Source organism: Penaeus japonicus, unplaced genomic scaffold (genome assembly GCF_977035675.1).
Source record: "Penaeus japonicus unplaced genomic scaffold, GWHDUDI00000001_assembly GWHDUDI00000030, whole genome shotgun sequence".
Taxonomy (NCBI): Eukaryota; Metazoa; Arthropoda; class Malacostraca; order Decapoda; family Penaeidae; genus Penaeus; species Penaeus japonicus.
This window is the reverse complement of record NW_028234432.1, coordinates 4,766,693-4,776,692: the sequence shown is the minus strand read 5'-3', so window position 1 is coordinate 4,776,692 and position 10,000 is coordinate 4,766,693. Positions and strand designations below refer to the sequence as shown.

At 31.0% G+C, this 10,000-nt stretch overlaps 2 protein-coding genes across 2 annotated transcripts in view; both read right to left on the bottom strand.

Annotated features, from left to right (window-relative positions):
• Positions 1-835, bottom strand: part of LOC122245376 (uncharacterized) — a 1,168-nt gene extending 333 nt beyond the window's left edge. The window contains exons 1-2 of the mRNA XM_043003301.2: positions 761-835; positions 1-658 (exon numbers count right to left, since the gene is read on the bottom strand). The exon at positions 1-658 is cut by the window's left edge and continues 333 nt beyond it. Coding sequence (XP_042859235.2) covers positions 1-658; positions 761-775 — 673 coding nt within the window. The 5' untranslated portion in view covers positions 776-835. The remainder of the gene's footprint in view (positions 659-760) is intronic.
• Positions 836-6,550: 5,715 nt separating this feature from the next.
• Positions 6,551-7,739, bottom strand: LOC122261666 (uncharacterized). The gene is made up of 2 exons (XM_043029432.2): positions 7,661-7,739; positions 6,551-7,558 (listed from the first exon to the last, which is right to left on the bottom strand). Exons 1-2 carry the CDS (start codon positions 7,673-7,675, stop codon positions 6,860-6,862), a joined length of 714 nt encoding a protein of 237 aa, XP_042885366.2. The 5' UTR covers positions 7,676-7,739; the 3' UTR covers positions 6,551-6,859.
• Positions 7,740-10,000: the final 2,261 nt, after the last annotated feature.

The window sequence follows — 10,000 nt, the reverse complement described above, 5'->3', positions numbered from 1 at the left end:
AGATGTCGATGAAGAGACCCTTGTAGGGATCGCATGGATCGTAGGAAAGGAGTCGGTGGTACACTGACTTCTGGGTGCAGTGGCTCTGGTAGCAAGGAGCAAGGGCGCGGCAAGCAGCCTCTGGGAAAAGGCAAGTCTCCAAGCGGGCAGTCTGGGTGTAATAGTGAACGTCGTTAACAATCACGCGCCACTTACCCTCCACATTCTGGGCACGCTTAGGCATAGCATATACCACATCAGAGGGACAAATGTAACCCTCAGGACCGGCCCAGTGGGTAACATCGTAGGGAGAGTCCCCGGTGGAGGCCCCAGTGTAGTAAGAGTAGTCGAAAGCCTCTTCCTGCTCCTTGGTCACCATGTCTACCAGGTCATCAGCAGACTGGTCAGCGACGTCAGCGTACTTCTTAGCGAAGAGGTGATCAGCACTGATGGCTCCCTTGATCTCGTATTCGGGGTACTCAGCATCTTCCAAGCAGTACGAGAGAGTGGAGTTGGCAGCGCACGCAGGAGCAACCGTTGGATCACAGTAATCATGTTTGTAAGCAGGCTGATGACCATAAGCAGGCGCATGATGACTGTAGGCGGGTTGTGGGTGATGACCATATGCTGGGCGATGGACGGAGCCCAGAGCGACTCCGGCGCATGCCAGAACGACCGACTGAAATGTATGCAGGAATATTAAATACGATGAATAAATCTTAAACTACTATTTTGAATGACTTCTATTAAACCTGTCAACTGATTTTATTTTCTTGCCTACCAATATAAGAGCCATGGTGTGACGAGCGGATAGATACGAGAGCGTTCTCAGTTACTTAGTTTATATGCTCCTTTCAGCCTGCGACCACGCCCCTACTTTGCGAAGAAAAGTGACTTCAAGGTGAAAGTGAATCAGAGGTATTATGAATGAGGTTTATATTACATAACCATTACGGTTTAAACAAAGACGCCTGGTATTTCTATATATACAGAGAGATAGAAAGATGTAGATACATGTGTGTCTATTTATGAAAACATACACACATATATATGTGAGTGTGTAAGATGGAATAATGCATGCCTAATTGATATATAAGATACCTCCCTGACCTGGGTCGAACCTATGCCGCTAGAGGTTTGACTCAGGGTCAGGGAGGTATGTTATAAATATATGTATGTATATGTGTATATGTACATACATATAGTATAATATGTATATATGAATATGTGTATACTTATATGCATATATATGTATATATGTGTGTGTACTCATTTGTGTGTGTGGATATATATGTGCGTGTGGACATATATGTATATGTATATATATAAATATGTATACATGTACACACACACACACACACACACACACACATATATATATATATATATATATATATATATATATATATATATATATATATACTTATATATGCACATCTACACAGATACACACACGTATGTATAAATATATATATATTATATATATATATATATATATATATATATATATATATATATGTATATATATATATATATATATATATATATATATATATATGTACGTATATATATATATATATATATATATATATATATATATATATATATATATATATATATATATATATATATATGTGTGTGTGTGTATGTGTGTGTACGTATATATATATATATATATATATATATATATATATATATATATATATATATGTATGTATATATGCATATATATGTGTGTATGTGTACATGGTATTTCCTTGCAAATGTACAAGTATATGAATGAATGTGCTTGTGTGCGTGAATCAAGTTGTACTAATTTGTGTTCTTGTTTATATCAATGCCAATTATACTTTTGTCTGTAAATGTATTTATTGATCGATTTATTCTTAAATATCAGTAAAGTTCTAAAACACTTGAAAAACGTTCAAGTATCATTCGAGTCTCATCAAGCAAGCCCAATCTTGGGTTAGCCTCGAGCTAAAATCGCAGTTACGCTAAACACATAATGATAAACCAATTTACTTTGCATATATGAATAAACATACACATATTCGTATATCTGCATTATTGCACATGAAAATTGTAGTAGATTAACCGAATTCTTGGTGAAAAAGGAAAAAGAGAAATACGCACAGTAGAATAAAGCTATAGAGCAACAAAAAATGTTTCTTTAAAATCCCCGAGTCTTCATCCTGATGTACATTTACAAAATTGTTTATGACCGTATAACCTACACGATAATTTAGTATTTATCCAATTACTTTTTTCCTGACAAGAGTTGCTGACATAATGCAATTTATTCATTTACTATATTATGCAAAGATGATAAGTGGATGATAATATCATTTATCATCATTATGTTCATATTCATCATCATTATCATCACAATCGTTGTTGTTATCATTATTTTCATTATCATTGTTATAATTATCACTGCTTTTGATGTCTTCATCATTTTTACTATAATTTCATCATTATCATTACTATTGTTGTTCTTGTTATCATTATCACTTTGTATTTTCGTTATTATTATCATCACTATTAATGTCATTCTTCTTGTTATTATCAGTATTATCGTTATTATTATCCTCATTAGTGTTATCATCATTATATATACACATAAAATACATACATATATGCATATATATATATATATATATATATATATATATATATATATATATATATGTATATAAACATATATATATATATATATAAAAATATATATATATATATATATATATATATATATATATATATATATGTACATATATATATATATATATATATATATATATATATATATATATGTGTGTGTGTGTGTGTGTGTGTGTGTGTGTGTGTGTGTGTGTGTGTGTGTGTGTAAGATGAGGTTATTATTGGTATTGTTATCATCATTACTGACATTATCATCATTAATATCATTATTTTTATATTTGATATCAATATCATAAATATCATTATTATCTTTACTATTATTATTGTTATCAGTATTATAAGCATAGTTATCATTTTTATCATTGTAATCATTATCATTATCAGTATTATCACTAAAATCATCATAATCATTACCATCGTTATTATCGGTATAATCATTATCATTTTTGTTATCTTTAGTATGTTTTTATTGTTATAAATATTACAGTTTGTTTAATTTTCATTGTTATCATCACTTTGTTATTATCATTGTCAGTATCATCATCATTATTATCATTATTATGATCATTTTCAGTAGTGATGAACGAAATTCAAATGTAGACGAATGTAGAATATCTGAATATCTTAACGTGAAAAGTGTATTTACCGCGTTAAATACCTCTCTTGCTTTGTTAAGATATTCAGTCGCATTCGCACCTTTCTTCTCTACTATTACTATTGTTGTTGTTGTTAATATTATCATCATCATTATCACTATCATTTTAATTATATTGTTGTTATCATTATTAATATCATTAATATCATCATCGCCACTATCATCACTATTATCTTTGTTATTGTAATTACTACCGTGATCATCATCATTATCATTATCAGAAAAAATCACTGTTATTATCATCATCATTGTCATTATCATTTCCACCATTGTCAACAGTACCAATATTATTTTCATTACCACTATTATGATCATCATTATCATTGTCACTTATTAAATATTATCATCATTATCGTTATTATTCGTTTTTTTTTTTTTTTTTTTTTTTTTCATTGCTATCATTGTTATTACTACTGTTATTATCAAAATCCTTATTATAATTATCATATCAACCTGATTATCATTGTCATTACCATCAAATCATTGTCATCGTTCTTCAAATCTTTATTGTTATTGTTCTCTTTATCCTTATAATCATTATCATTATTATCATCGTTATCTTTATCATCATCTTTACTATCATTATAATATATTTTGTTAGCGTTATCATTACTCTCATTATTGGTCTCATTGCTATTTTAGTTATTGCTAATACTGTTAGATTAATGTTATTATCATCATCCTAATAATTTTAGTTATCATTATTATGATCATTAATATAATTATCATTACTTTAATCAATGTCATTATTATCGTTATCATTATTATCATTATAATTATCACTATTACCAGCATTATCATTATTATTACTATCATTATTATCATTATTGTTTATATCATTCTTATTATCATTATCATTATCATTATCATTATCATGACATTTCTAATAACATTATTATCTTTATTATCATTATCATTATCATTATTACTACTATTAACATTATCATTGTTGATATTATTATCATTAGTTGTACTAACATTATTATAATCTGTATCATCATTATTATTGTTATTATCGTGATTATTGTTATCATTTTCATTATTTTTTCATTAATCTTGTTATTATGAATATCATAATTATTATCCTGATCAATATCATAACCATCATCATATCATTATCATAATAATATCTTTATCATAATCATTATCATAACATTATTATAATCATTATCATATCATTATCATAATCATCATCATACCTTTGTCATGATCATTATCATATCATTATAATTATTGCTGTCGTTATAATTACGATAATCTTATCATTAATATCTTTATTATCATTATCAATATCACTGTCTGTATTATTGTTATCATTATCTTTATGATCATCATTATTATTATTGTTGTTATTATCATTATCATTTTTATTATCCTCATTATTATTTTTATTATTGACGATATTATCATTATTATTACTATTATTATCATCATTATTTTTATCATCACTGTTATTATCATTACTCGTATTATCATTATCATTATTCGTATTACCATTATCATTATTATCTTTATCATCATTATCATTTTTAACATTGCTATCATTATCATCATTATTATTGTTATTGCTATTGTTCTTGTGGTTGTTATCACTGCTATCATCATTAGCATTACTATTGTTATCATGATTGTAACTTTTATTGTCAACATTATCCACAATATTGTTATTATCATTATCATCATTATTGACACTGTTGTTCTTATTTCCAACATTGTTAGTATGATTGTTGTTATTATCATTGTCATGTTTATCATTATCATTATCATTGCCATTATTATCATTATCATTATTATCATTAGCACTATCATTATTACTGTTTTTTTTATCATTATCATGACTCTCGTAATTGTAATTATTACCATTACCACCAAGACCATTGTCATCTTTATCATTATCATTACTATTGTCATAATTATTGTTATCATAATTACTACTATTATTTTCATCATTATATTAGTATCATTTTCATTTTCATCATAATCATTACTGTGATCGTCATCATTATTATTATCATTATCATTGTTGTTATTATCATTATTATTATCATTATCATTGTTGTTATTATCATTATTATCATTATCAATATCGTTCTTGTCATTATCATGATTATCATTAATACCATTATTACTATTATTATTATTATGATTACCAGCATTATCACATTCATCATTATTATCATCACAATATTGTTATCATTATCATTGCTATTATTGGTATTGGTATTATCAGTGTTATCATTAATATCAATGTTATAATCATCATTTTCATCTTTGGAATAATTTTAATCATCATTATTGTAACTTTACAATAATAATTGGTGTTATCATTCTCGCTGTTAGTAGTATTAGTAGTAGTTTCACAAAACTATTTTAGCCAATGACAAGAATACAAGCAGCTACATCAGTTATTACTAATATTATTATTTAATCTTTATTACTTTTATCATTTATATCATTGTAAATATCATTGTTATTATTACTATCAATATAGCTATCATTGTTATTTCTAACATTATTGCTCTTATCACTATTATTACCATTATCGTTATTATCATCATTAGTATTATTTTCATTATCATCATTGTCATGATTTTTTTTCTATTATTGCATTTATCATTACCATCATCACTTTTATCATTACTGTTACTATTATCTTTATTATTATCATTATCATTGTCATTATTATTATTATTGCTGTTGTTGCTGCTGCTGCTATCATTGCTTTAATCAACATCATTATGATTATTTTTATCGTTATCATCATCATCAATACTCTTATAATTATTGATATTATCCTCGTTGTTAAAATTATCATTATTATTACTATCGACATCGTACTTCATTCATTCTAATCGTTATCATCATTATCCTCATTATTGCTATTATCATTACTTTTTGTTATCATTCTATCAATAAGCAATAAATAGCGCATTGATGAAATATCTGGGAAAATGGGGATATTGCTTTTCTCTATATTGATTATGATCGATCGATCATTGATTACGGTTGTTCGTTTTTGTAGTGCCCCTGATGCTCTTTTTTATTTATTTTATGAATATTATAACGGTTATGATTCTATATTACATTTATCTTTGAGGGTTATTATTTACACTTTAGGGGGCACATATGATTCATTTAAGAGAGACATCATTATTGTTGTCAAGTCAACAATTCGACAACAGGAGGCTCACATGCCCCGCGTTTCTGTTATCTTCAAAACATATCATACATGCTATCCAGGTAGAAAATCATGTGAAATATTTCGAAATAATTTATTTATAAAAAAAAACATATACATTATAATGAATTTCTCGCATCTATCCCATACATGATTAATATAAAGAAGAAAATGAAAGAGGGAAAGTGAGAGTAGCGGCGGGAGCGTCCCGGGAGTTCCTGGCATGACTAGTGGCGGTACGTGAAGAAAGCAGTTCTCCAGTCATCTCGAGTCTTCTCCTCCGCATTAAAGGGTGGGGTTACAGGGATTGTCGGTGGTTCTGTCGTGGCCATGGAGTCTTAGAGCCTGTCTAAAAACTCACGTTAAATTACGAGCGTTCTGGTAGCATCTTAAGCAGGAAGATGGCAGGAGCAGGCAGATGGCATCTTGTAGATGTCGATGAAGAGACCCTTGTAGGGATCGCATGGATCGTAGGAAAGGAGTCGGTGGTACACTGACTTCTGGGTGCAGTGACTCTGGTAGCAAGGAGCAAGGGCTCGGCAAGCAGCCTCTGGGAAAAGGCAAGTCTCCAAGCGGGCAGTCTGGGTGTAATAGTGAACATCGTTAACAATCACGCGCCACTTACCCTCCACATTCTGGGCACGCTTAGGCATAGCATATACCACATCAGAGGGACAAATGTAACCCTCAGGACCGGCCCAGTGGGTAACATCGTAGGGAGAGTCCCCGGTGGAGGCCCCAGTGTAGTAAGAGTAATCGAAAGCCTCTTCCTGCTCCTTGGTCACCATGTCTACCAGGTCATCAGCAGACTGGTCAGCGACGTCAGCGTACTTCTTAGCGAAGAGGTGATCAGCACTGATGGCTCCCTTGATCTCGTATTCGGGGTACTCAGCATCTTCCAAGCAGTACGAGAGAGTGGAGTTGGCAGCGCACGCAGGAGCAACCGTTGGGTCACAGTAATCATGTTTGTAGGCAGGCTGATGACCATAAGCAGGTGCATGATGACCGTAGGCGGGTTGTGGGTGATGACCATATGCTGGGCGATGGACGGAGCCCAGAACGGCTCCGGCGCATGCCAGAACGACCGACTGAAATTTATACAGGAATATGAAAAAGATAGATATATATTATGCTAATATTTTAAATGAATGTTCATTAAAGCTGTTCATTGAATATAATGCACTACCTACCAATATAAGAGCCATGATGAAACGAGTAGATAGATACGAGAGTCGCTTCTGCTGATTCAAATCCACTATTACCGACTTTATATACTCCAGTCAGTCTCTGACCACGCCCCTACGTTCAGAAGAAGCGTGACTTCAAGGTCACTTCGTTGTGAAAGTGAGGAATGAGTGTGGTTCATATTGCATAATAGCAATTAGCTTGTAAAATCATACATACACATATGTGCATCCACAAGACATAGATGTTTTATTTGTGTATGGACCTTCGCCTTTGGCTAATGAGTATTCTCATCTTGCCTGAACTTCTTTCTTCAGTTTGACTTCAATGCCAAGCCATTTCAACCTTCATCCAAGACAAGGTTGATCCACTCAAGTAACAGCAGATATAAACAAAGATGACGATAGAAAATAGTTCTACTCTGAGTATTAGGTAATTCTAGAGTATATTATAGGCAGTGCGCAGTGCTAGAAATATATTCATTAAGCTTCATGATACAAATCTGCGGATTTGTACGATTTACACATACTTCGTGATATACATTTGCAGATTTGAAAATGTAATACTTGCTATCTGCCTTTGTACCAATAATTAAAGAAGAAAAAAATCTGACTTTCAACTTAAGTATCATTTGAGCGATCTATATCAAGCAAACAGAACCTTGAATTATCTAAAGTCGAAATGAGAATCTCGCTAAAATATTTGATCCACAAGTGATTTACAAGAAAGTATATATATTTGTACATAAAGTATTGTGTGCCGACGATTAAAGCTCAGTATTATCACCACTAGCATAATTTTCAATATCATTATCAGCATCATGGCTTTATGAAAATATTACCGTTTTAATGGTTGTTATTGTAGTGAATTATCCCCTGGTATCAGACGGGTCATCCCGCAGATTTCGGGCCGCCTGTTCCCTGACATCACGAAAGAATCTACGGACCTTTCCGCCCTGCAAGAGGATTTGGCTTCGTTATTCCGCGTGTGTCTGTGTTCGTTTTTAATAAGAATAAAGTGTGCTTTTATTTTCCTTTGACTTACCTTTCCGATTTGTTCCGTCTTCTTCGTCTACATCTGCACTTCTACTACTCTTCACAACAGTACTTATATATTACTTACCTTATATTCTTTACTTACCTTCCTTTGATCTTGCCTCTTTTCCTTCGACTATAACACTTTACCTTCATTTTTCATCTGTTTACCTTTTCCTGTTTTCTCTTGTTTCTCCACACAGATCCCTTCTTTCACTAAGTCTTTTATATGCCCTTTTATGTATATGTTTTATTTCTAGTTTTATTTTGTGTATTTTAAGTTTAGTTTTTAGACACACTTTTACACTTTAATTATAAATATATTGGGTTATGGGTAAAACGTCACCATGAGCGCGGGAATTGCCACATAAAAGGTCAGGTCATGGCAGTTAAGAGGGAGAGGGTTCTTAGACCTGTGAAGTGGCAGACGACCTCTGGATTATTACCTAGCTGACAGTTTCTCGTGCTGTATAGTTCTACCCTCTATTTCTTAACAAATAAGTGTATGGTGTGTTGTCCTTGTATTTTGGTTTTGTTCGAATGACTGTGTTAATAAATGTATAATATGAATGCTCCCTTTTTTTTTGTTGCCTTTTTGTCAGTCACTTTTGTTTTAATGATGGCCACGGGATGAACTTTCAGTCCTTTTCACCCGAGAGTCATCTTCTAAAAAGCGCCAGACTCACACATTTAAATAATGACGTGTAGTTGGGTACCACGCTACCATAGTAAACATCTATAATAAACTCTACGGAGTTTATTAATTACCCACTACAGTTATTAATACTAGTTCTATTATCATCATTACTATTACTGTTATTATAATCATAATTATCACTGTTATGACTGTCCTTTTTATTTTCATTATTGTCATCATCACCATCACTATTTTTTTCATTAGTATTAATTCTTTTCTCATCATCATTAGTATTATTATTGTTATCATTAGCATCATCATCGTTATGATCACTTCTAACATTTCTGTTAAAAAAAAAAATGAAATTATTTTTATAATCAATACCCTTACTATCATTATCATTATTATCATAGATGTTTTCTTGATATTCATGACTACTGTCAGTGCTAACGTTATCTTGGATATAGATATTTGCTATTTCAATTTGGATTTTCTAAATAATTGGTTAAATGATAAATGTCATTATCATCAATATCCTAGTTATTGTTAGAATCTTTATATATTTGGTTATTTTAATATTAATCTCGCATTAGCTTATGATATCGGTATTGTCATAAAAACCTGTTGTAATTGTTTTGTCTCTGACGCTGTTCTTGTTATAACTGTACTCCTAA